At 43.6% G+C, this 27,887-nt stretch overlaps 1 protein-coding gene across 2 annotated transcripts; it reads right to left on the bottom strand.

Annotated features, from left to right (window-relative positions):
* Positions 1-27,879, bottom strand: LOC108927951 (activin receptor type-1-like). 2 transcript variants are annotated; one of them, XM_018741632.2, is made up of 11 exons: positions 27,594-27,879; positions 13,492-13,565; positions 12,491-12,739; positions 10,908-11,183; positions 8,837-9,051; positions 6,680-6,779; positions 5,987-6,133; positions 5,018-5,293; positions 3,554-3,751; positions 1,688-1,818; positions 1-684 (listed from the first exon to the last, which is right to left on the bottom strand). In XM_018741632.2, exons 2-11 carry the CDS (start codon positions 13,556-13,558, stop codon positions 550-552), a joined length of 1,794 nt encoding a protein of 597 aa, XP_018597148.1. In that variant the 5' UTR covers positions 13,559-13,565; positions 27,594-27,879; the 3' UTR covers positions 1-549. The 2 variants fall into 2 exon arrangements, with proteins under 2 accessions (XP_018597148.1, XP_018597149.1); XM_018741633.2 differs by lacking the exon at positions 27,594-27,879 and adding an exon at positions 23,536-23,616.
* Positions 27,880-27,887: the final 8 nt, after the last annotated feature.

Genomic DNA, 27,887 nt, shown 5'->3' with positions numbered 1-27,887 from the left:
AAACTTGAACAGCTTTGCCAACAACACTGTTAAAACCAGTACAAGAAGTGTAGCTAAATGTAGCTAACATAGACCTATTTTCGCCCTCTGAGTTATTCTAAGATTAAGTTTTTGTAGGATATAAAATTCATTTTTGGCAAGTATTGTTCTTTTCAGAATTCTTCCACAGTGCAAGCAATTCAAAGTTCGCTAGTGCAATAAAACATTTAAAGACATATTTAAAAAAGAGAAATCCATTAAAAAAAAGGGACTATTAAAGAAAGCACAATACTCCAGTTCCCCAGTTCGTCTGCTTCTTCCTCGAAGAATGTTTACCATTAGTAAAATTCCTAGCTTCTAAAAGGAGGGACACCTCTGATGCCCAGCTATCAAGAGTCTTCAATGCCCACTAAGCCATCTTTGGATGCCAAAACATATCCCATCGGGAGTTCAAAATAAATAGCATTTGCCACTATAAGGGCATTACGCCTGACCAGCCCCTCGCAGTATTGTCAGGCGAAACTCTGCTGGTTGTCGTAGAGGCCTCACAGTCTTCCTCTCAGAGGCTGTTCAACTGTCTGCCTTGATTTTTTCCAGCGAGTTGTCAATCTTGGTCAGCGTCTTTTTGATGCGCAAAGTGGTTAGCCTGGCGGACGGATTCTGATACCAGCACTCCTTCATAAGCTTTGCAACAGCAGTTAGAGTCTGTAAAAGAAAAAGGAAAACAGTATGGCAGCATGGGGCATTTACTGGGATTTCCTGGGTCTGTATGCATGTGAAAGAAGAAAGGGGGCAGCTGGAATTGTGGTGGTTAAGAATTGGTTTCGTTCTTCCTTTAGGACGCTGTGGCAAATTTCACTGTGGGCACACTTGTATAGCATGGTTTCTGGATTGCTATGCATAGATTTCAATTAAACACTTGTTTACCCAGAATGAATTCAGTGACAATGCAAATAAATTACTCAGAAAGGAGTAATAAAATAGCAATTTAACTCAGTTACGACATTATGCATATTGTGCAACATTTTAAACGGTCATAAGGCAAGGTGATAAGATCAAAAACCTGCAAGGGTAATCATGTGTACTTTAAGATTTCTCTGAATGTGTTCCCTGCTGCTCATCTGGTGCTCAGCCTGAGCCAAAAGCGTTCAGTGGAGATGAAAGATTGAAAGGCAGGGAGTACAAGAAAAGATGGAGTGCAGGACATATCCTAATTAATCTGATCTTGCAGGGTCCCATGAATAGTAAGTGCTGCAGAATCCCACAACCCCCCAGGAAGCAGGTTTTGGTGTAATGTGAACTGCACAGATACGGGCAATTACAGCGCCAAATGTCAGATCCTTTCTCTTTACTCACAGTAAATGTAATGATGAATACATTGTCTACTTTGGTTACATTCATTTCCATGACGACATGCAGTAAGGAACACATCACAAAGCACTGAATTCTGTAATTCACTTTCCAGCCAGGTTTCCACTGCTAAGCTTGACTTTTCTGGTATTTAGTTGGCACAAATCCTATCTTGGCCAGATTTACTTTCTCATGGAAAGAGGGTGAGGAAAACATAGCTGTGACACAAAAATCTGCATATAGAATGTATATTTAATATAATGCTAATGCAACTAGGTCTAGAGTGTCAACTAAACAGATGAGTAGTGTTGGAGAGCTGGGAAAGTTTTGAGAGACTGAGGTTGGCTGTCTCACTCACTGGATCTGAGAACCATCTGTTTGGGATGTTGGGCCTCTGCTGGTCAACACACACCACCTTCCTCATATCCTCAAAGCTGGGATCATTGGGCACCAGGTCATGAAAGGGTGGCTTGTAGTCCTCCACAATTCCTACAAAATGAACACACAAAGCATATTGCACAAAGCAAGTCCCTGCACAATCAAGGAACAGACTTCTATTAAAAAAACAGACAACAGATACACAGGCATCAAATTCAGGATGCAATTCACCATTAGCTAGCAACTAGGTGTGTATATATTATATTTTTAATAAATTTACAGAGACCTTTCTTGCAGCAATGACTAATCTTTAAAAAAAAAAATAAAAAAATCAATAAATGTAAGAGGAAAGATTAAGGGCAAATGTAAAGCATTCACTTTTTAAGACTTTTTTTATGGTTTGCCCTGCAGTGAGAAATGCAAACTCACTAGGTAATGGCAAGGTCAAGCAAAAATAAATCTGTAATTCCAGCACAGGATTACGCAAAGCCTTCACATACAAAAGAGCACCAGAGAGAAAAAGGCTGGAAAATGGGCATACAGTGCCTTGCATTAACTGCCAGTGCGTAAGGTGTCCGTTGCCCAGCAGCCACTATAAATAGCCGCAAGTCATTTCGGTACCATCGGAAGCCTGCATATCCATTTCAGTTCAGACAGCAGCCACTTTACACACAGTGCAAGAGCAGCAGCCTCTGAGAGAAATAACCACACTGTATTATAATCCATCACCTCTCAGAGTATGACCGTTTAACTGGTTTCGCTGACTTCTGACCGATGTGTACAAGCGTAGCCAGCTCAGCAAGTGTTTAATATTGCTATTGTTTTCATTTAGCAATGAACTTCAGTTAGCTCTTTCATTAATTCTTCTTTCCAACAAACAATTCAGAGAATTAAAATGATAAAATAAAACATGGAAAACCCACCATGTGGCCACTTTGCAGCTGCAGTCTTTGCAATTGTAGTTGTGAAAGAACATTTTATGTCCTTACTGGGATGTAGAAATTTTTAAACCTAAACATAGCACGCTTATCGTGTTGCTCTTTATATAGAGAGAAGATTAGGTATGCATCCACAAAAGCTTAAGTTTATAAATAGCGAAGTGCTTCACTGTGAAGAATTCCAGAATTTTGTCTTGGAGGGTGCTGTTCTGGCTACCCGCCAACAATTCACTCATAAAACCATCAGTTAGCTGGGCTTTAGAGAAAGGCATCTGTTAAAGGGATGTGTGGGCTGGTGACACTACGTGGAGTTCGTTGGCGGTTGCGTTGGAGATAAGCGTCTGCTAAGTAAATAAATGTAAATGCAATGGGGGGGGGGGCGCGTTGTGACACAGCAGGTTTGGCCGGGTCCTGTTCTCTGGTGGGTCTGGGGTTTGAGTCCTGCTTGGGGTGCCTTGCGGTGGACTGGTGTCCCGTCCCGAGTGTGTCTTCTCCCCCTCCAGCCTTGCACCCTGTGTTGTGGGTTAGGCTCCGGTTTGCCGCGACCTCGTTTGGGCCAGTGTGTGTGTGTGTGTGTGTGTGTGTGTGTGTGTGTGTGTGTGTGTGTGTAATATAAAGGTAACCAATGTAAATGTGTTTAAAGATGACGTGCAGAAGTTTAGCAGACCAAGGAGCCACTGCAATAAATCCAATTCTCATTAATAACAATGAGCAATAAATACTCATTCAAATATGTTCACACCCATCTCTTCATAGAGACATTTACACACAAATTCATAAATGCGGATACACAATCCAGACAATTCTGCAGCGGATTAGTGCTAAATCCATTCCTGCAAGATGTCAGTTAAATACCAAATAACGCACAGAGGGAGACACGAAATGGGGGGGGGGGGGTATACACTGACCGTTGCTGACTGTCCTCCTGGCGATCTCCCACAGGACTAGGCCAAAGGCCCAGATGTCCACCCTCTTGTAGGACTCGAAGCAGTCCATCTGGATAGTGTCATCCAACACCTCCGGGGCCATGTAGCGCTTGGTGCCCACCTTTGGATTATTGCCCACATCCAGCTCATTTGTGTCCTGAAAATGCATCACAGCCAGCCCTGGCAACAAACAGGTTACAACCATTGTTATACTCTCATAGTTTTTAATCACCTTTATAAGTGGTTAATAAGAAATTGAGAAATATACTGGCGTTGTCACTGCAAATGTGTGACTCAACAGGTTCAACAGAAAAGAGCAAGCAATTAATTGTAATCTCTTACAGTTCTTGAGAAACCCCTGCTCTTTTGCACGAATGCACTTGCCAAATAACAATTGTGAAAGACTGATTAAAGATACTCCAAAATCCAGAAAGCAAAAACTGGAATTGATAAAGCTCTAGTTTCCTCCTTGCTTTTGGTCTCACGGCTATGCCAGGGCACATACAGTGTCCCCTTGTGGATGCCAGGAACATTACAAAAGAGCAGAAACAGCAATCATTTACTGGGAAGCACAATTAATCACATTACTCCAAAATGTTCTAAAATGAAAACACAGCTCAAACACAAAATGCATATGCACTGATGCTGTGAACTTTGCAATATGAAGTATGAAAGGGGGGGTTTTAGTCCAGGCAGAAACAAGTCTAGGTGCTGTTTTCTGCTAGTTTTTGGAGTACGTCTTCCGGACTGAGTGCTCTTTAATGTGGTTTTTAGTTGACCGAAAAGAGGAGCCTTCGCTGACATTTTCTTCCTGTAATGAATTACTCTCATTTGGGAAATGGCGGTACGGGGCTGGTGCACTTTGAATTACTTGAGACAGCTGCTGCTATACTCGCCCCCTCCACTTGTGTACCTTTTTGTATTACCAGAGAGCTGGAGCACCACTCAGCTGCTAACTTTCATTACTGGGAATGGTGGGTCCTGATAAATTCAACATCCTGCTCAATATTTTCCTCAAACATAACAAATTATGGGCCTTTGTACTGCAGCAAAAAAAAATGTAAACAGGAACTGAGTATGTGAAAAATATTTAACAAGTACACCTGACAGCAGTTTTTACCCCACAACCTTAAGAAAACAAAATGAACATTAATTTTTTTTTAATCCTCACACTGGGGACACTCAGAATACATTTAATAACATTCAAGAAAACTAATGGCAAACAAAGGGTGGCAGTTCTGATGAAATACAGTGAGAGGCATAAAATGCCTTTCATGGGGTTAAACAATTCTTTATGGTTTTCATTCAGACTTGCTGTCCTGGCTAAACCTGTCCAAAATAGACAGGCCTGACTTTAACAGAGTCTGAAACTTTGCACTAAGATTAAACAGCAAAATAAATCTTGCAGCTTTCTCATATCAAACTGAGCATGGGTGCAGCTCTCACCCAGGTCTGCGATGCAGCACTGGCCATTCCTTTTCACCAAAATGTTCTTGCTCTTGAGGTCACGATGCGCAATGGCTGGCTTGCCCTGCGTGCCAAAAATCTCGACGTGGAGGTGTGCCAGACCGCTGGCCACGGAGAGCGCCATGCGCAGGCAGGCAGCCGCATCCAGTGTGCTCTGTTGCAGGTAGTCATACAGAGAGCCCAACTCGTGGAAGTGCGTGATCAGCCAGAGCTGTGTGCTGGAGTTGCGGGAGGTCATGTCCGAGGCGATGAACCCTGTAGTATGATCGCGTGTGGCACAGTTACACACTTATTGAAAAATGTCACTTATGGCCACTTAGGCAGCATGAATGACATGGCAAATGTCAGCAATTAGCCCTTAGCTGAACATGTGCCGAAGGAGATCTCTTTGTATTTAATACAAAGTGATGCAGTTTAGCCTCTCTGTTGTACCCCTGACATCTTAAACATCACTAATCTTTGTGGGGAAGACTGTGAATTGATCCTAGTGCTTGGCAATTTTACATGACGTAAGTCTGAATATATTTATATAATTCTATTTCACATAATTACTGTGGAAATCCATTGGTTGAATGTTTTGCTAAACTGTCTATGTAAGCATCAGCAACCCATGGTTTTCGAGGACCACAGTCAAACAGAGTTTAATTAGCACCTTGTTTTCACCTGAAACATCAAGTGAGGTAGCTTATTGAAAAAATAATTACTGAAATAAAGAAACTGAAGTATAAAGTACAAATAAAGAGAAATTGAAGTAAAGCAAAAAATCAGCAGCGCACACTATGGCCCTCAAGAACTCGAGAGTATCCCCTCCGGCACGTAGAATAATCAAAGGACAAACATCCAACATCCACAGCAGTTCTACACACCCATGTATCACAACCAAATGTTGTGTTTGTTAAAGGAAGTGAAAATGGACATTTAATGGGCACCTGTTCTTCAAATACACACCCAAAATGTTTTCATGCCGGAGCAGCACTGTGTTGTAGATTTCCGTCTCCCGGAACCAGGATTTTTCATCTCTTGAGGAAAAGATCTTAACAGCCACGCTCTCCCCCTGCCACTGCCCTCTCCACACCTCTCCGTAGCGCCCTTTCCCTGTTCAGAGCCAACAGTTATCATTAGGCTTTCTAAATGTATTCATTCCATATGCAATTCCAGATTTCATTTAAAAAGAGAATGTGCTTAGCTTCAGCAGCTCAGTTAACTGTGTGGTTAACCTTGAGCTGTACTCTTTCAGTTGAGAACTGATTTTAGCTCTGCTGGAAAATACTGCATTGGACTTGCTTCTCTGACTAAACCACCCAGATGGATCTTAATGTATTCTACAGAAAAAGTATAAGTTGCTCAACATGGGGTGGGGAGAGAGAACATCTTCAGTGTGCTGAACCACACTTCCTGCCCCGAGCTTGCACTGCGCTAAATCACTGCTATGACGCTTCCAGTGTGATGCACCAGAACTTTCGCCAACTCAGTGGGTTGACTTACAGGGTTCAAAAACACAGAAAGCAATGCTACAAGGCGTTTACAATTTTATAAGAACAGAAATGTTAAACATAATGAAACAAAGACAGAGTGCTAAAATCCATTTCCCCAGGCCCACTTTCCCTGACATTCCCATGGCTGTCAAAGTGAAATACTGACCCACACACTCATTGAGTGTGATCTGTCGTGCAACGGTCCTCTGCACGAAGAAGGGGAGCCCAGAGCCACTTCCTGAAGTACACGAGTGATCCAGCAAATCCTGGTGAAGCAGAGTAACTTTGAATTGAATATTACAAGGGTTATTAGACCAAAAGCCGGCCAATTAGTTGTTCATTCCTTCCCCCAGGGCAGGTTATTGATTTTGCAGGCAGACATTTCAATGCAAAGTCAAATACATAGTTGAAAACACTGAAGTTTATTTACTGGATGAACTGCTCACTGAAACTATTCCAATACTGCGCTGAAGGGCTCAACCAAAGCATCCCTTAAAGCTACCTGTCTATCTGCTTAAGAGCTACACCAGTTTAGGACCGCAGTAGTGCCAGTAAGACGTTTTTTCCCCATCAGGCCATATTTTGGTGGAATTGATGCACTGTTACGGCAAGGGCCCTTACTCATCTTCCACCCACCCCTGCTAGAAAAAAAAGAGTTCACTGGTGGGAGAAAACAACCCCCGTCACCACCAAGTTCGTGATTAGTGGGTGGCTGGAAGACTCACTCTAATCCCAGCGCCAGACTCCAAGCTGGCTCACTATTAAGCCTTTTTATTTTTATCTTCCACACCAGATATTAAAAAGAAGACACTGCAAGGTGTCGCTGCAGACACAAGAGGGCAGCATTTCGCAGCTACACATCCACACTTCCAACAAAGCAGAAACTGGTGCCAGAAACACTAAACTGCAACCAAAAATAAACATGGTTACAGCATGAGTGTCCACCGAGCAGAAAAAGAATATAAATATATATATATATACACACAACAAGATAATTAGAAGTGTAATAAAAAGTATTCCAGACTATTCAAACATCCTATATCAAATACTTAGCAGGGGTTAATTCAGGTCTGGAAAGCACCAGTGCAGGAGTGACAATATAAGCGATTCCTCCACCCCCAAACACCACTTTTAGAGCCGCAACTGTTCCTAATAACTTTTTATGGGCCACTGCCAAGCGCATTTTAATTATATTGACACAAACATTTTGCAGCAGCATATTTGGGATGTGCTTGCCAAGTGTTTCAACATGGTTGAAAATTGCCTGAAATCAATCCAACATAAGCAGTTTCTGCAAACACACCCTCAAATCATACACTGAGCAGCGATCATCTTTTACTGTAAACACTTTCCTGCTTGCAAGCCACTTATCAAAAAAGAGGACCTTATGGACAAAACAAACCATTAAGCAAATTAAATCTACTCTGTCACCTCCTTCACACCTTGCTCAAATTAAGAAAGCAGGAATTGTCACAATCACAAAAAATACTGTATCATAACAGTAATACACTTACTATTTACCATGGTGCTGATGATTTTCTTTGGGAGGGGGGAAAAAAAAAACAAAAACTTTTTCAAATGTACTATTTCACAGTTTTATATGCTTAGACATTTCAGTCAAAGTAATTTAGGTTAAGGGTATTTTAGCACTTCCTGAGGATAGAACCTTCAAGATTTTGACTGGAAATCCACCTGTCCAGAGGGAGGCAGTACACTATTCCCACAGTGGAACTAGTGTGGAGGCGCCTCTGGGCAGGTCACTTGCTGCCAGGAGCCGACAACTGCCCACAACAACCGCCAGGTTCGCTGGCCTCGGAGCACCCGCTGCCTACCATAACCGAGAGAATCAGTAATCACAGGCCTGGATAACAACTTTGGGTTCCTGGCACTATTATAGCTCTGCTTTGACAGACATACTAGTCTTTTCTCCTAGACATATCCAGACATGTCCTCGATAAACACATTAGAATGCCCAACAGGGGTGGGAAGCCTCTGGTAAACGAATCCAAGAGGTTTACTTTTCTCCCGTTCTTTGCAATTGGGAAATTTTTTCTACCTTTCTGTACTGTTCCTTTCTCTGGAACTTTGTTCAGCACTTTGTGTCACCCTGGTGAGAACAGTACTCCGTAAAAACAGACTATGTTGCCTGATGTGTTACCTTAAACATTCCACTAGATATGAAGAAACCTGGCATTAAAGTGAATGATAGATCAGGATTGTAGACAGCAGCATACAAAATCCAAACCGCATGTTGCATATCCAGCTCAAGAACAAATAAAGGAGCCCCACTGGCTATGCCCACTGCTGAGGGGGTGAGTCTTACTGCGAGCGTGGTCTCTCCAACATTGGAAGCGATGAGGCCATCGACAGTGCCGTACTCCGCATCCCGTGCCGTCAGCCTCTCCATTTGGCTCCTATGGAGCCGCTGAAACACCAGGACGGCAAGTGCAGACAGCAGGATAAGCACAGCGATGGGGCCGACGATGACAAGGGTCAGGGTGGTCACACTGTATGGCACATCGCCGCCACCTGACATTTCTGCAGGAGAAGGGGGATATGACCTCAGCAATACAAAATTGAGAGAGGAGCAAGCAAGAAAACAAATTCAAGTTTACACTCCTGAGTCTGACAGGGGTGGAGAAATACACTGGACATTTACAGTTGAAAACAACACCTCCAACAGAACAGTGCAAGCTAGATATGGGCACAGCTCACATACTGCAGTCAACTTCAGAATATTGAAAATTAATTATAGAAGCCCATTTTATAACAAAGCGATTTAAATATGAAGTTAAACTTGGGCATGACAGAAGGCTTTCAACTCAAACTGGGGCTGTGGTCAAGAAACTTGAACAGAGGATGGCTTGGAGGTTTTTTAAAAAAAAAAAAGAAAAAAAAAAACAAACATGGACCAAACTAGAGAAACACATCCCCAAGATTCACTTCTTACAACTGACCATTTCACTTTCCAAAACATACAAGCTATTTTAATTTTATTGTTTAGTCAGGTTATTTATCCAAAGCAAAGTATGTTCACCCACTGCAAGTGTCACAACCAATCTGTCAGTGAGGTACTTGAAGAGCTCAAGTTTTCCCACTTTTTATTTTGTCTGCAAAATTCATGCCCAAAAAATATCAGTGGGTTACTTAAACCTAATAAGCCATAAATTTTGTTTATGTCACTATTTATTTAAAAATATTAAGTGTATCTTCTAGAAATGCAATTTAATTATTATCTAGAAGCCTTTACAGTAAGTTTGCTGAGAGGACTACAAAGCAAGAAAGATCCTAGGTTGAGATCAAAGTGTCAGCTCTCACTGACACCTCCAACTTTTGTGAAAGTCACCCTTTTATAAATCAGAACTTGTGCAAGAATCTAACCAGAATATCTGTATGTAAACAATCATTTTCCCTAGTAGTCCAAAATACAGTTTACAAGCTTTCTATTATAAATTCAAAAATCCTACAAGGAATGTATCCAGATAATGATGTATATTCTTGGCAATTACAATTTTTTTTCCCAGACTTTCAGAATAAAGCTCTGTACTCCCTCATGTTAAAACAGCAATAAACATAATTCAAGTGTAGAAATCTCCACTATTCACTGTTTTCAGAAGCCTTTGCATTTTTCTCCAGTTCTGTCAGTTGAATGAAGAAATCCCCAGTGTTATGGAAGGGGATATTGACCATGACCAAAGAATATCAGGTGGTCCGTAGTGTTGCCCCCTCCATGACCCTCTTTGTGTTGTGGGAATCTTGGAGTTTAAAGCACAGCGAGCCAAAAGGTGGGTGCCTGGAAGGGAAACAAACAGCTACATGGACAATTTCGCACCCTGCAGCTTCTCCCTGTGAGAAGAGCCAGCTTCCGGGGGACAACAGTTTCCTTGGAATTCCATGTAACCCCAAAATGTCCTGTGAACATTTACCGAATCAGTTCTCATGGCAAGGTCAACCAAAGCTTAGCATTTCAGATAATGCAGAAAAATCACACCTTCTCGTTATGTAGCAATAAGGATCCTTTCTTTTCATTCCACCAATTAATATGGTTTAGGAGGCAAAAGAAAAGTAAAAGAAAATACAGTAGCCATCAAAAATCTAATTCTACTTACTGGAAACTGGTTAACGGTTAACAATTTTGAGCAGAAATTTTGTCAGGATGTCTTCTTATCTCTTCTGAAGCAATTCCCAGAGGGCACTTGTGGGTGCTTTGCTTTCACACTTCTGGCCAGTTCCATGCAAGTATTGCTCAAGTGTACTCAAACTTTTGACTGGTATCGTACCATGCTGCGCGTTCTACTGTGACTATGGCCTCGTGTCACAACTTTCAGCCACACAAACAAAACGAAACAAACACATGAGAAAAAAAATACTTAGAAAACTGTGCTATACCCTACCTTGGACAGGCAGCTCCACAACCACATCCAGGTTACACAGGTGACCCTGGCAGCATTCCACTACTTGCCCGGAGGATGGCGGGGTCTTGCAGTTGAGTCTGCTCTGCTCGTACTCTTTGAAGCATCCTTTTTGATGGACCTGAATGCCGTTGCTCATTGTCAGTGAAGAGAAACACTGCTGTCCCCAGCAGCGGTCACCGCTGACACACGAGTGCCCTTCACATACACATTGGTGTTCCTGGAAATCGTGGCGCATCTCCTGACCTGAGCGGGACACTGAGAACAGAGCCCTGCACAGTTAATCCCACTGAGCCAGGCTCACTGCTACCAAAGTAACAGTGCACACACACCATTTCTAATACACTTGAATACACACACGCACGCACGCGCACACACGCACGCACGCACACTTCCTGAACCGCTTGTCCCACACGGGGTCACGGGGAGCCGAAGCCTAACCCGGCAACACAGGGCGTAAGGCTGGAGGGGGAGGGGACACACCCAAGATGGGACGCCAGTCCGTCGCAAGGCACCCCAAGTGAGATTCGAACCCAAGACCCACCGGAGAGCAAGACCCAGTCCAACCCACTGCGCCAGCGCGCCCCCCAATACTAATACAGTACTGTGCAAAAGATTTAGGCGCTTGGGGAAAAAGCTGTAAAGTGAGAATGCTTCAAAAAAATAATGTTCTTAATTAATAAACTTCCTATAAAGCTTAGTAACCACCCATCGACAACAACTGCCTGTCCCGAGCAGGGTGGTGGCGGGATGGCCGGGTCCCACTCTCTGGCGGGTCTGGGGGTCAAGTCCTGCTTGGGGTGCCTAGCCATGAACTGGCATCCTGTCCTGGGTGTGTCACCTCCCCCTCCAGCATTGTGCCCTGTGTTGCTGGGTTAGGCTCCAGTTCACCGCGACCCCGCTCAGGACAAAAAGTCTCAGACTGCGTGTGTGTGTGTGTGTTGTCTACTTTCTTTAAAGATATACAAAACCCTTACTGTAATACTGTAACTTCTTGCAAAAGGAATGCTTGGAAATCTAAAATATGCTCTTTCCCATTGACACTAATGCAGAAGACATTAAATAACCATCTAAAACAAATATTTCTGTGAAACATCTAAGTGTGTAAGACTTTTGCACAGTACTGTAATTCCTATTATACCTTTAGCAATATACTTTCTAGTGACAAGTCCTGTCTCCTTTAACGGTCACTGCTGTAAAGTAAGTAGAACTAGCTGTAACCATGAGGGTTTTTTCCTAATGACAGAAAGTCAGTAATTGTTTTTTCATTATGCTGAAGATTTTCTCCAAAGCAATTTACAAGTTAAGCTTGCACACAGCTTCTTAATATGATTTACTCATTTATACAGCAGGGTATTTTTGTTGGAAAAATTCAGTGCATTTTGCTCACGAGTACTCCAGCGGGAGGTGACATTTGAACGCAGGTCTTTTGATGATGACAGCTGTAACCACTATGCTACCTGCTCCTACCTGCTCATATACCACTAATATAAATGAAAATCCTTGGGCCTGCAGCCAAGGAAGAAAAAACATGCATCTGGACCAGAGGCTAACCGGGGGGTTACCTGTGGCGGACGCTTCCATGGTGGAGTTCACGTTGCAAAGGTGGCCACGGCAGCACTGAAACCGAGGGCTGGAGGACTTGGGGCTGCCGCAGACAACGGCCCTCTCCTCAGACCCTGCCACGCAGCCCCTTTGGAGGAGCGACTTTCCCGCCTGGACAGAGTATGAGGTGAAGCACTGATGGCCAAAACAGCGGCCCGCCCCAGCACACTGCTCCCCCTCACAAGCACACTCAAACTGGACCTCCTTATCTGTGTGGGGAGACGAAAAAACCACTGTGAGCTTCACAAATTGTAAAGGAAGATAACTAAATACACTAAACAGCTGTGAGAGCACAAGGAGTACAGCTGGTCACAGTTGACCGGTAGACCACCATGTACACTATTACTGAGAAATGACCAAATGATTCCCTGTTGAGATTTTCAACAAGGTTCTTTATTATCAACACAAATGATAATAAACCTTTAATTAAAAATATACTCCAGTACTGCACCATAAGCAGTGAGTGTGAGCGTCTTCATCAAATGAGAAAACTGATTGTAAATTTCCAATTTAGGGACATAATTTCCCCATCAGTTCACCTGGAAGCTCAAAGAATAAGCACAAAAAACAGGCAAACCTTTTGTTTTAGCACATAATTTTTTGTTGAAACCTATTTATTTATTTTATTTATTTATTATTTTTACATTAAACATCCCACAATAAGGATGCGAAAGACGGTCTTTCCGGGAGCATTTTTTGCACCCAATCAGTACACAGCCATCCAAGGACCTCCAGCCAATCATGGCAGTCCGCAACACACAGGACAGGAAAAGCTCCCCCTCACCCATCCCCCCCCCCAAAAAAAAAGTGTAGATGCAGATGGCAGTGACACTCGCTTCTCACCGAACAAATACAGGGCTTCAGGGAAGACGAGTCACCCTCTCCAATGCCCCTCACTGCCTGCGAGAAGATCCGCTGTCGACCGAAACAAAATATTCCATCAGAGAGAAAGGAAACTTACCCTCGAGGCTGGCGGCAGCAAAGACCAGCATTGCGACGAGGAGGAGAATCATGACACCATCCAACATTATAGGGCTGAAAGAGAAGAGGAAAATTTGGGATTGGAACAGCAGAATGTTTTCATCACAGAGTCACTGAATATTAAAAAAAAAAAAAGATACACAGAGCTGAGGAATTCGTTCTCTTTCCACTCAATTTCCACTGAAAACGTGTCCAAATATTTCACTGTGTGACTGTGAAACAGCACAGAGAAAAACCCACTTGCTTCCAGCTGTAACCACAAATCAATGACCATTTAGTGTCACATGAATGCCCCCCCTCCCAGGCAACTAAAATGGTACCAAAAAAAAAAAAAAACAAAACAAAACAAAAAAGCAGTGCACCCAGGAACACCACTTACAGACAGAGAGTAATCCTGTCGTGACTGAAATCATCTCAGAGCATAACTTGAGAATGAAACAAACCTAAGGCTTATCCTGCAGTACATTGAGAGCATCTTCGCCTACTCATCTGCAAAATCGAGACCATATTCCCAAGGTGTGGTACGCGACTGGAAGAGCGCAGCTGCTTGATGACTGGGAAGAAGGCATCGCAAAGTGGCACTTTATGAGAATGGGGTGGTGGGGGGAAGAGAGAGAGGAACAGGAAAAAAAAAAAAAAAAAGAAGACCCTTACTGTCAGTAAAGAGTCAACTCCAAGTTTTAAATGCTCAACTAAAGTGGGTCTCATGCCTTTGCTGTTGTCCTGGCAACAAGGCGCTGAGTGGCAAGCGTCGGGGAGAGCGGTGCTATCCTATTGGCTGCTCAGGCGCGTGAGAGAGACACAGCCAGCTTGGCAGAGATGGGAGCAGACAGACGCAGGAGGAGGACGAGGAGGAGGAGGAGGAGGAGGGAGGCGCAGCAGGACACACGCATGTGGCACACAGTGTGGAGGATTTCAAATGAGGATGATCATTGTACGCTTACATTGACTTATTTCCCCCCTTTTTTCTGTTGGCTAATGAGGGTATATTACGTAACAGATTTTTATTTATGGTACTACTCTAATTGAACCACTTTTTCATAAGCACATGCTAAGAATTTTTTAAAAATGTACCGTTGAATCATGTCATGTCTCTGCTATGTTTGTGACTATTCAGTTGTGATATGTGTATATGATGCTTCTCAGCTGCAGGCAATGACACGTTAACCGTACACAAGCACTGATTGCTATTGGAGTACTAAATATGCTCGGCGGGGCCAGGACTCCTCGGGCCCTTGCGCCTCCTTCCAGACGCAATGACTGGGGGCATTCTTCTCCCATTACCCCCACGCAGTCTGTGAGAGCCTGCAAGCGCACCCGCCACATGTCATTGCTTTAAATCGGAGACAGAAAGCAGGGGGCCTGCTGCTGGGAGATAATCACAAGCTCCGGGGAGGGAAGAGGGCACAGCCAGAGGAACAAAGAGCCAGCTAGGGGTAAGTGACACTGAGTGTGGGGGCAGTAGGGGGCAGAGCAGGGTCAACGAGAGGCCAACGGGCAGACTGAGATTCAGCTCCCTCCTGACCAGTACACAGGGGACGTTGGAGAACCAAATATCTATCCATCTGTGACAGTTCCACACACTACCTCAGGACAGACTGGCAAACCACAGAACGACACAAGGGTTTCACACAATCCCCCCCAGAAGTGGCCTTTAATCTGTGTTATTTTAATTTGCAAACAACCAGAAACAGTCACATTTGTCACAACAGTAAAAGCTTTAAGTCACTCCAGAGCCCATGCAACTCAAATGGTAAAAAGATTGAGGTTTTAATTATACCACTGAGTCAACTGTCATCAAACCTGGAGTAATGTTTTGATAGCGCTAGTTTTCCGTAGTCCGGGACCCGGACTGCACCGCACCCATGTCTGTGTTTTTAAGGATTTTAAGAAAACCCCCACAACAAACACTCTTCCGAGTTCTTCCAAGTTAGAAACTCTTCTGATGAAAAAGCAGAGCTGGGAGATAATTCAAAATCACCTACAGAAATATTGCTGCAACAGTAAAGCAAGCGTGACTAATATGCGTATTTGTGGAAGACGTCACACAGAAAGGTGAACAAGCAGGAAAGCTTTCCTGATAATTCCGAGACGAGCCGTGCATCTACACACTAAGCTCTCAGCGGCGTTGTACAGTTTTGACTGAAAAAAACTGATTCAGAGCCAGCAAGTCTTCCACCTCTTCACCAGGTCAGACCATTTTCGTTAGCTGCTATTTTCAACCACGATCTCAGGCCAAGTGCGGAATACATTACTGTATAGCGACAATGGGGAGTGGGGGGGGGGGGGGGGGCGGATTGTGGTGCTATACTTCATAACCAAAAGCATCACATAGGTTTATTTGCCTATGAAAGCCGAAGATCAGTTTTGCAGTCCGAGTCCCATGAGTTCTCCCTAAAAAATGATTGCACATGACAACCTTTCGACTCAACTTTTATTGGCCCACATTTCCATCTTCTGTCTTCTACACCTCTGATTCAAGTAGGCAGTCCACTAAATAAAAATCTGTCCAGCTCGCAGGCCATCTGATGGGTGGGTGGCAGGTCCCTGACCTGCTCTGCATCACATGGTAGCATTTCAGCAATGGCAATGCTAAATAACCGACTGGCAATTTTTACATTTAATCCTTAATATGCCATGTGGTGGTGTTATTACAGCACAAATTAAGTCGTTATTAAAAATCAGCTTATAAAACATTTAACTTATTTATACGACTAGATACTGCATGATTTCTAAGAGCTTGAAAGCAGCCACTATTTTGAAAGTGTTTATGTTCAACACAGCCAAAGGATCTGCAGCCTCTCCCAGGCAGAGCAATAAGAGCAGCTTTAACCCAGATCCTCTGCAACACTAAACCCTGCAGGGACTGCTGAGTCATCAGGCTGCGGAGGTCGGAGACAGGGGGCTGGGGGGGGGCGCATCTGTGTCTGAGCCTGGCAGTTCAAGGGGTTGCCATGGTGTGGGATGCCAAGGAGCCATAAGGCCCTACGAACTCCACCGGGCACAATTCCCAGTGCTGGACCCCAGACTCACCCACACCAACCACAATGACAAGTGCCAGAAGGAAGCTACATTCCTCATCCTTGCCCACCAGGATATCCATGATATTCTATCCAGGATTTTAAATTCTTTATGGAAAAAAGGAGGGGGACAACTGCAACAATATTACTGCAGTGATATATATATATATATATATATATATATATATAATATATATAAAATATAACTGATAATTGCAATACATTGCTCTTGTTAGAATCAGTGCTGTTTCAGAAAATCACATTTACAGTGAAAAACTAAATTGTGCATTACTTTGAACTATAGAAATTAATTCTTCAATTGTGTTCAGTCTTTACGATTTACATTTAGACCACAAAAATAAGGCCCTTTGTATAAGACACTTCAAATTCTTGCAACATGCTTAGAGAAAACACTCTCCCGCACGAAAGGACTCGGCCCTGTTGAATAATGTAAAACTGTATAGGAAAATGCAAGCTGGGTAAACAAACTCTGCCATGTTAATTAACTACAGCCTGCCAGACAGCGTTAACTACTTGGGGGTGACAATCAAACAGGCTGAAGCTCTTAATTGCAAGACAACACTCATTAACCTATGGAAATCTTTTCCCCATGCCAGCAGCCTAATCAAATGGGAAATTAAGAGAGAAATGGAGCTGCACTGGGCCTCCCAAGGCATCCTGCTACAGCGCTATCTGCCTGCCACATTCAGCCCTGCGTCCCATGTTTCAACTAGGAAACAGCTCCCGGAGCATGACATATGCAGAAAAACTCTAATTTGCCTTTTAAAAACTGTCCTATGTTCTCCGCACTTTCTCAGGAGACTCTCCAACTCCTCCAACTTCTTGCCAGGGTGTTGGAGGACTGGTTGCACAGAGTCACAGGATGAGACTTCAGAGCAGTTCCACTACACACCAAGGAGGTCTCAAGATATATTAAAAAATACAAATAAACCTGTTCAGGTAGCTGTTCATTTCACAATGTAACCATCTTCCAGCTAGAACCATGGTGGTTAAGGAGAAGGACAAGAAAGCTGCCAGTTCACCTCCCAAGGAGGTCTTGCCATACCAGTCCTTCCTGTGGTTGTAGCCTTGAGCAAGATGTTCCAACCTTGGTGATAAAAAGGAATAAAAATTAAAACTGGTTAATTACAGTATGCTAAAAATGCTTCCATTGAGTATGGATTTTCACTAGCTTTTTCCCAGGAAAAAAACAGTAAAAAGACAGAAGGTATGAGTCACACATTAACCTTACAGACAGGTGATACACAGTATAACCCTTCTTCCTCCTGTCAGTTCATCCAGCAGGAAGAAGGGTTAAAAAAACCTGCCAACCTGGGCCACAGTCAGTCACCACAGATGCAAATTCAAAAGCAAAATACTCCTCCACGGTATGCAATTGTCATTGAGAAAGATATTCATTATATTCTGCTCTTAGAGCTACCTAAAAGAACAGTGTAACTGTGGAAAATTAAAAAAACAAGCACTGCTTTTCTGGGACAGTTGCATAAATTGCTCAAAATGCTCATCATCCTGTGTCATAACACACTGCCAAAACTAACACTAGTAAATATACAGAATGTGAACACCACCGAAGGGCCATAAAAAATAGTCTTCCAGGCCAAATGTGTGGTTATCTGCATCTTCTAGAGATCTGAGTCAGGAATTAATTACCAGTCTACTCTGGGAGGAAAAAAGTTGAGAAACTGACAGTCAAGACACATTACATCACAGCACGACCACATTCTAAATCCCGTTTTCGCCTCTCAGGTGCCTTTTTCCACTATATCCCTTCACAAGGTTTACAATGCCCCAGTAAACAAGAATTTGCTCTCATGAGTAAGTTAAACTTTTCAATTAAAATTCAGATTAGAAGCTATTTCCAACAGTAATGGCAAGACACTGGAAAAAAATAACAGCAGTGCATCATGACAGAGGAATACCAAGTCAACACAAGTAACATCAGAGCCACAAACCTTTCTCATAACTAACTTACACACATAAGACCACACATGGGACTCCCCAAATGAGAGCTTTTATTGTGTGTAATTTCTTTACAAATCTGATTTTTATGAAACATTCAAGTGTACTATACCCGTTTTCTTGTGTTTGTAGTAATTGTTTTCCCTCAAAGCATAGACACTAGAAAACCGCTCAACAGCAGTTCACAACCCTCATGAAGTACGAACTGGCTCATTAGGGTGTGTTATGATAAGCAGTGCTAAGTACTGAAGATTGTCACTGTGTATATATTAAATTATATATGCAGAATATTAGAGTAAAATGGATGCAGTTTTTGGGGCTCAGGGCAACCTGGTTTTTTCAAATGTTTCCCCAATTAGATTAATCAAAATTTATACCCCAATTTTTAAGCATTCAATTTACAGAGTTCTCAGAAATGCATTACAGTCTTAAACTGTATAGGAAAATAGGTGTTATTGGACACGAGAGATCAATACTAAAGAATCTAAGCAACACTGAGTAACCTTTCTCCGTAAATGCAATTTGCTTCATATGTACATTGTTCGAAACTGATTGAAATAAATTGCGGTCATCAGCAGAACGGAGCCCCACCCCGCCTGCCAGTCAGCACAGACCTGGGAGACCCTGGGGTCTTGCATTTACCAAATGCCTGTTTCAAATTTCACCGACGTGCGCCACACATGCTTAACAGCACCCCGTTCCACAGAGCATAGCCCTCAACGGGAGTGTGCAGCTACGGAAGGGTTACTTCTTCGGAGGGGACACTACAAAGAAGAGCTGCCTAAGAGTGTAGATTAGTCCTTGGTTTGTGACTTAAGAACTAGACTACATTCATCCCCAAAATGCAGCATGTTTGGCCCAGAATTAAGGCGGCTGTGTTTTCCAGCATTCCTGTCTACGGCAGGCAGTGCAGAGAGACAACCAGCCACAGGGTTAGACTTCCCTCTTACACCTTACACAGTTGAGAAAGGCTGGACTGATCACCACAGGTGCAGAACTATGAAAATGCACAAAAAAAAAAATTAGCAGTCACATTTCATGTGAAAAGAAGCAGCTGAAATCTTATATAGCTGTAAACTGTATTGTCTGGCAGATGGTTACCAAATGCTGGAAACACCCATCTTGTCACATGTTGCGATTACAGAATCACAAAGCGGTAGAGCCCATCTCAGCAGGAAGCACAGCGTGTGTGGCATTCTCAGGACTACCACAGGGTCCATCAACAGGGCACCTGCACACACAGAGGAGACTTTTCTCCAACTCAGCAAAACAGCACATCTTAGGATCATCAGGGAAACTGCTAAAACTGGAGGAAATCTCATGAACATTCAAGTTCCACATAGTGAAAGCTAAGGCTTGATTTGAACCCCCCAACCCTGGAGCTGTCAGTGGCTGATGTTACCCCCTCATGCTATACCTTTGACCCCCCGTGCCTCTAACCTTCCATCCACATCAGGGACGTGACTCTTTATCCATTAAAAAACAACTGCCATAACTCTCCACCATAAATAACTCTGCTGAAAAATTCATTTTTTATATTATTCATAACTTACATAAGATGAGTAAATAATTTCAAACCCGAAAATCTCTTGCGATGCCTAATTTGAGTGAATCCTGCTTGAGCTGTTATTATTACAACCTGAACCCAAAACCTCTTCACAGTTGCAAGGCAAACAACTTGAGCATCACTTGGTATGTCATGCGCCTCAGACATAGAGGGTCACAGTTAGATTGGGCAGTTATGCAATCTTGCTTATATAAATTACTGACGTCTCTTTCTGGAGACCCTATATCTCTTATTAGCACCTGAAAGCTCGGAGAAACTAGAGCACCCTTCCATTCATTAGTCTTTCTTTTCCTCTCTGAAAACAAGACTTCCAGCAGTTCGCCCACCCTGCGGTCTCCCAGGTTCCCTTTAAAAAACAACTCCGGCATCCGGCAGGGGGAAATCGGGCTTGATCCTCGTAAAGGAAACGGAAACAAAAGTAGCCCACACAACAAGTAGAAAAACAAAGAATTCAATTCACCAGAGCAAAGGGAATTTTACACCTCTGCAATTGAACAGCTATCCAGAAGCAGAAATTGAGCTTGATCTCTGAGGGAGTGCCCGACAGAATATGACTGTTCAAAGAGCCAGCAGAGTTCTCTCCGTCTCACTCCAGTCCACAGAATGACTTCCTGTTATTGGAGAGGCTCTTGTCAAGGCATTTTGGAAATAGTGAGGACAGAGCTCTGTCCATAAGGTTATCATTATATGCTCTCGTTCCTTTCCCAAACAAAATGTTTACCAAGCACTTCCTCTGCTTTTACTCACACTGACAGACTGAGCAACACGGAGGAGCAGAGGAGTATTCGACTGACTGTCAGTGTTTTTGATATGTGACGGAGGGATGAAAACATTGTACAGCAAATATTCAGATTATCTCTGACTTTAAATAATGTTTCCCAGTAGAATGACTTGTGACAACCTTGTGTTTTCAAACAGTGTAAAACTTGTTTGCCTTTTCAAACACTGAAAACCTAATCCAGTAAGCCTCCACTTTTTTGTAGAGTAATGCTATTATCAGTAATGGGAGAATTATGCTTCTTACTTAAAAGTAGTACTTGGTGAACTCAATCTCAGCATTTACTTCCAAGTGCAAAAGAGCCCAAATGAATCTAAGTGAGATTTTCAAGGCTGGAAAAAGAGTTTGAGAAGAAAGTAAACTGTTATAACACAAACCTACCTCATTATTTTTTCCTTAGCTGATGCCTTTAAATAAAGTGTCTATCTTGAAAAATTTGCAACAATTTTCTTTGCTTATACAGCAGGACATTTTACTGGGCAAAGTGAAGTACCTTTTAGAACAAATACTACAGCAACATGCCTTTCAGGACTTGGACCAGCAACCATTATGTTACAAAATCAGAAATATTTTGGTAGAGTTTTATGCAGCTACTTGTGTGATGAACATCGGTGGATATGGTGAAGGAAGGAAACTAACTGTACTTAAGATTCACACATCTGCAGCTATGTCTCTTTCTCCTAAGGTAATGCACAAATTGTATTTTCTATGAGATGTACATCGCTTTGAAGTGTCTGCTAAATGAATAAATGTATGTAAATGTCAAAGTGTGTAATAGGCCACTGTGCTACCTGCTGCCTATCATTACACAGAGGACCGTGTTTGTGTGTGTGTGTGTGTGTGTGTGTGTGTGAGAGAGAGAGAGGGGGTTTTCATTGCAATTCATCCCACCTGCTTTACTGTCAATTTTGCAATGGATGAACTCAGCTTGTTTCTTGAAAAGTACAGGAATGAAACACATACACACACACACACACTGCCTGAAACCGCTTATCCCAAGCAGGGTCGTGGCAAACCGGAGCATAACCCAACAACACAGGGCGCAAGGTTGGAGGGGGAGGGGACACACCCAGGACGGGACACCAGTCCATCACAAGGCACCCCAAGCAGAACTCGAACCTCAGACCCACCAGAGAGCAGGACCCGGCCAAACCCGCTGCGCCACTGTCCCCCCTACAGTGAAACAACACTTTAGTAAATATGGAACCTGAAAATCTGCAAACATCATGTGTGCTATTATTTTGAAATATAAAATCATAATCTGCCAATCAACAGACTAAGAAGGTACAGCTAAAGCAAAAAGCACAAAACTGAGGAAAAAAAAAAAATCTGTGGACTGAGTCAACATTACTACTGCAAAGAAAAGGTGTTTTATTATTTTGTTGTGCAGTGGACTCATTTATCCACCTGCACATACAATTTTTTCCATTTATATAGGTTGACTCACATCGTGGTCCAATACAAGCTGAACACTTTTACAAGAAGGTACTTGATCCAGCAACTAAACCCTTCACTAAAATTATGTCTGCTGCCCAAAGGGTACCGAAGCTTACTTTCTCATCCTTTGTCAACATACTTGATCCTCTGATGTTAAACACCTATAAGTCATGACAAATACCTCACTCTGCAGCCTGTTTCATTGCAACTCAGGGCTGGCACTCTAAACCCTTGGTCAGTGACCAATATGTAACTGTGTTTTGACACAGATTAAGTCTTCAGTAACACACAGTTTATTGCACACACTGTATACCTGCTGGTTGTTTTTCATAACTGACTTCTGCAAGAACATGATAATCAAGGTCTAAGAATAACAGCTGTAAGGATTATATTGGTTCTTATAAGGAAACAAAACAACAACAACAACAACAACAACATCAGAAAAGTCATAAGAAAGTCAGTTGCTATAAAAATGTTTTAAAGCAAGCATACATAAGGTTCCTGTCGAAATAAGACTATAATCAGAGAAACAGCTGATGTAAAATATGCATCTTCCATCTGCAGTTGTACAACACAAAAGTAGAAACAAGAACCTACATAGTACTTATATGCCTGTAATAACCAAACTGTGTAACAAACAGCTCACTGTAATGCACAGCAATATCTCAAGTGACGGGTGCATATATTTTGCGCAGTCCATTTTAGATCAAAATGCAATGAATGAATAGAAAGTGCAGATGGAGAATAAACGGCACCTCAACTTCTTGAGCAGCTCAATGATGAAGGAAGAGCTCGTAAACTGTATGGTGCAGACTGTCGTGACCAACAGGACTTGGATCCAGGGGCACGGCGTACAATGATTTGTATTGTGGGTCCTCTCCGGTGTCATTTCAAATCTGTCTTTTTACCCACACTTGCACAGCCAAGGAAAAAAAAAAAAATCTGCACAGACAGCAGGGGTGGGGGTTGGTATGTTTTGAGCCCAGACTGCCATACTTCCTGTCTAATACTAAGTGAAGCCACCAGCCGCCAGATGAAACAGGATTTTGGGATGAATCTTGTCATGTGCAAAGGGTGTGATGATCAAAAGCTTGTGATTTGGGGTATAGCAATAGCATGCAGTAAAGAGACCTGTCCTTAAAAAAACAAAAGCACGGTGAAATGAAAGCCCGAAAAAACATCGCTCTGCACCCCTTCTTAGGCAGCCTTCGTGCACAGTTAATGAGCAAAAGCACAACTTACTCCCAAGTCTCCTTGCAAGTCGGCCTGTGTGGCAACGCACAGTCAGCAACACCAGCCTGGCCACGGATGGCTCCTCAGAGAGGAACTGCTGCTCCGTGGAGTCGGCCCTAGCACCACACACATGCGCGCGCGCGCACGCACACACATACAGACAGTCCTCCTCCCTCTCTGCCTCCCACCCCCTTCCCTTTAGGTCCACCTACTCGCCTGAGTCCCAGACTCCTGCTCTGACTTGAAGGCGTCTGTCTCGGACAGCGGCACCGCCTGCTCCACGATGACAGGCGATGTAACCCGATCCTCCCACGGGCACCCAAAGAGAGCGCTTCCATCTCCCTCGGCTCCAGCATTGTTCCAGCCCATGCAGCCATCCCTTCCTGACAGCCAAATTACTGGGCGCTGAGAAACGATTACCTTTGGAAAAGCCTGCCCCTCCAAGCTCCCTCCGATTTTTCTTCTCGCCTCTCTAAACCCCAAAGCCAAGACACATTCCTCACTTTGTGATGTGTAAGACAAGAAAAAAAGAGAATGTGCAGAGAATTGTGCTGAAGACAGGACCAGACAGAAGTGGAAAAATACTGCACGGGAGCTATACGAACAGTGGGCAGAATTAGCCATGCATTTGAAATCTACACAACAGACAGTGTAGTACAGAGGTTACCAAAAAATTATAAGCTAGGTTCTTACAACTTCTACTAAATAAATTTTAGCAATTTTTAAGCAAAGGTTACCTTTCACATTTTAATACCAAAAAAAGACTCAATTCTAGATTTAAAAAAATGGCCACTTTGGTGTGGGGACAGACGATTCCGTAGCTGAATGAAAACAAAAGTAAGGTTGCTAACCAAATATAAACTTTGAAGCCAACAATGAATAGCTTATGAATCTCAGTACTGTTTGCATTTAAAACATTACAGAAGAAAACATCATATTAATCAACTTGAGGAAGCACTGGAAAAACTGCAGTGGCACAAAGACAGTAAAACTGTTGAAACAGATCAATCTCGCACAAGAATGCAAAAAATCCAACCGCAAATGCTACGGCCACCCTCAGGCAGAAGGGGCGAAATCTGTGAAAAACTGCTCACAACAGTCAGACCACCACCAATGTCCATCAAACCACAGTGACCTGCTAACAGACTAACACTCAGGTACATAGGCTTAACCATTATCCATTCATTTCACTCAAGTCAACAATTTCCAAACTCCCTCATGGTGTCCACTGACTTCAAGTCTGCGTGTCCCATACATTTATTTTCAGCGAATCCGACTGACTTGTCTGGCATTTTCTTGGAGAACTACCACTTGGTGATTTTTAGACGTTTCTACAGTATAACAACACACGCAACAAATCCAGAAAAATTAGATGTGTCTAACTACATGGGTTCCAGTGAAACAAATCTCATTTGAAATCATGCATGCCCATAGTACCAAGTTAATAGTTTTCAATCAGCTTAGCATAGAAAGATCTCTAGCTCCTCAGTTATTTTGTGCATCCATGCATAATACTTAGAAAGTGGAAACTGTCCTGAATCATTTTTATTCTTCTCATCTGCATAAAACTTCCTTCACAACAGTCCTAAGTATATCATTTCTCCTGCTTACAGAACAATTATGTTCAGTGTCAGCAAGTGCATTAAGCAGCAACAGCTATTTGGTCCAAACAATGTCTGGCACCAAGTATATAACATGGCATGATGAGTCGTTCTGTTGACAGAGAATCACTCATTGTCTAGAGGTCCAGCTGGGCTGTGGTACAAATGCATTCAGATCCCAGTACACTTCCAAACAGTGTCAGCAAAGCTATTAAGAAACAATTACAACCCGATGGTTTGCGTCCCTAAAAACAAGGAGCAACATACATTAAGAACGTATTTTAAAGGATCATCAGAATGATGTTAGGAGATCAGGCTAAAATTTTAATTCAGGCAACAGTATAAAATAAAAATGCAAAGCGTCAACCTACGGTACAATTTCAAGCAGCTACTCCAATGCACGTCACTATTCGGCTTGTGAAGGCAGTGCATGAATTTTGAGAAACCCTTCTATAAATCAAAGCATTATCAGCTGGACAGAAATGACCATTCACAACTACTCTCAGCAGTTAACTCCCAATGTCGGCATAGTACTAAAGCTCCATTGCATACAAAATGTGTCTAGCAACCATAATTTGAATTCCCATACCGCCACAATTTACGAGTAGTAATTTCAGGACTACTGGTGTCTTACAGATTGACTTCAAATACTATGCCTATTAATAATTTCCGCTATGCTCTTTAATGACTCCTTTGCAGCAGCGTGACACCAATACTGACAATGTCAGGAAAAGCAGGAGGATGATCCTTGTCCTCTCAGCACCAAAGCACATAGGCTGTCACCTGGACCAAGAGAAACACTCAACGTCACACGGCATACACGGACAAAACGTACCCGGAGCAGCATTATTCGGCTACTACGGGCAGCAGTCCAGCGCCTCCGGACTCAGAGGTCACAGGTTCAAATCCTAGCCATTACTGTAACACCTCTGAGCAAGGTACTTGGCCTAAGTTGCTCCAGCAAAAAAAAAAAAAAAAAACCCAGCTGTATAAATGAGTAAACCATTATAAGCTAATCTGGAGAACAGTGCCAACAAAATAAATCAGTTCAGGTTCCTGGTTTGAATCCCCCTCCTGCTCATCAAGGTACATACTGAATTGATGCAGCAAGAATGCTCCACCTAAAAGGGTAAATCACTGTAGAGTTTATCCAACATTGTCAGTCACCTTGGCTTGGACAAACTAAGCTGCGGACTCAACGCAGACTCATAACACCACCCATGCAAACAAGTGGCGCTCTAGTCTTTTCATCCTTCCTGCCTGGTTGCAGCTGAGGAGACACCCCAGTGTGAACATGGTAACAGGGTGGTCCCCATCTGTCCCACTTCCTCGGCGGGAGACCGACAGGCTTCACCTCGCGCGCGCTCCTCTCAAGACTTAAGATTTCACCGTGCTGTGAACTACAGTAGAGTACAGCAGAGTACTACACTGGTCCTGGAACAAACGGCCGAGTGTTCATTATATGGTTGCGCAAATGCCCGGGGCGACACTGCCACTCCCTCCTTTAACCACACTTTTTGTCTCCGTCGCGCACGTCAGGCTCGTTAACTTAATGTTTCTCGCGCCGACTTCCTGCAGTTTGCAGCGTGGGAAGTTCCTTTAAAAACTCGATTTAAAACAAAAGCCGCTGCTGACGCCTTTGCCGCCTTGTTGTTGTCGTTGTCACACGCGCAGCGTACGAGAACGTCGTGCCAGCTGAGCTCCTTTCTTCAGCTTTTCGTTTTTAGAACGAAACATTTCGCACTTTGAAAACCAAAAACACAAGGAAGGAGGGCATTTTTCCACACGTTTTACCACCACCATCGCTTGAGCGAATACCGGACACGGAGAGATTTATTTTGCGTTGAGACGCTCGGCTCGGATTTGTCGTAGGTTTTCTTAGGCGCGAGGCGGCGCGAGGCGGCGCGAGGCGGCGCAAGCCCGCGCTCCTCGAGCTCGAAATGACAAAAGACTGAAGCGAAGCGTAAACTAGCCACACGGACGGGGGACAATAGCGGAGACAGACTTTTGGGCGCCATACACGTGAACGCGGTGAATTTAATTTAACGCTTCTGTCATGATCGAAGACCCGTTCTTATTTATTACTGTCAGAGCTGCAGAAATGTATGTAGTTACTAAAAACACGGACGGGCGTGTTTTTTTGTTCACGCCCCAACCCACACATCGCGCAGAGAAAACATCCCACGGCCCGAGCGAACGCCTCATTTTACCACAAAACAACGGGTCGCTTCTAATTTCAGCCGTTTCAAGCCACGCATTCGCGATTCTCCAGTGGAAAACCTTCAACTTTGTTACAGTTAGGACTGTCTGAAGCCCGACTACAGACACTAGACTAGTCTTACTGTAACTTTACCAACCTAAGCGAAACGTCGATTCGATTGTTACGAAAAAAAAAAAGTTGTCTGGCGTCGGTAAGTGCAGTTTAAAGCGCTAACCAGCCCTTAACCCAGCCCGAAATTCACTCACCTTGTCAGATGAAGACGGTGGGTTTGCGAGCACTTCTTCTCTGTAGCGCAGCTGCTCCTTCCTTCCCGCCCCGCCGCTCGGCTCAGGGGCGCCCCGCTCTTCCTGCCCGCGTTCCCGGCTCTTCGGGGCGCATCGCCGCCTCTCCGCTTTCGCAGCTTCGCGGTCACCCCAGCAGCGGCGCGAGGCACACCGCGTGCCCCCCGCCGGCGCGGCGCTTCAGTTCTCCTCCGGGCTCGGCGGGAACGCGCGCGCCGTGTGTCCGGCCAGCGGCGTAGCGGGAAGTGGCCCCGCACC

Source organism: Scleropages formosus, chromosome 12 (genome assembly GCF_900964775.1).
Source record: "Scleropages formosus chromosome 12, fSclFor1.1, whole genome shotgun sequence".
In the NCBI taxonomy this organism is placed as follows: Eukaryota; Metazoa; Chordata; class Actinopteri; order Osteoglossiformes; family Osteoglossidae; genus Scleropages; species Scleropages formosus.
Note: the sequence above shows the minus strand (reverse complement) of the source record. Positions and strands in the feature narration are given on the sequence as shown.

Excerpts from the sequence above, each read along its gene's own strand:
- LOC108927951 (XM_018741632.2), bottom strand. The coding sequence starts at position 13,558 with ATGTTGGATGGTGTCATGATTCTCCTCCTCGTCGCAATGCTGGTCTTT. Across the intron at positions 6,780-8,836 it reads TTGGAGAGACCACGCTCGCA|GATTTGCTGGATCACTCGTG; the intron begins GTAAGACTCACC and ends CTGCTTCACCAG. Across the intron at positions 6,134-6,679 it reads CACACTCAATGAGTGTGTGG|GGAAAGGGCGCTACGGAGAG; the intron begins GTCAGTATTTCA and ends GGCTCTGAACAG.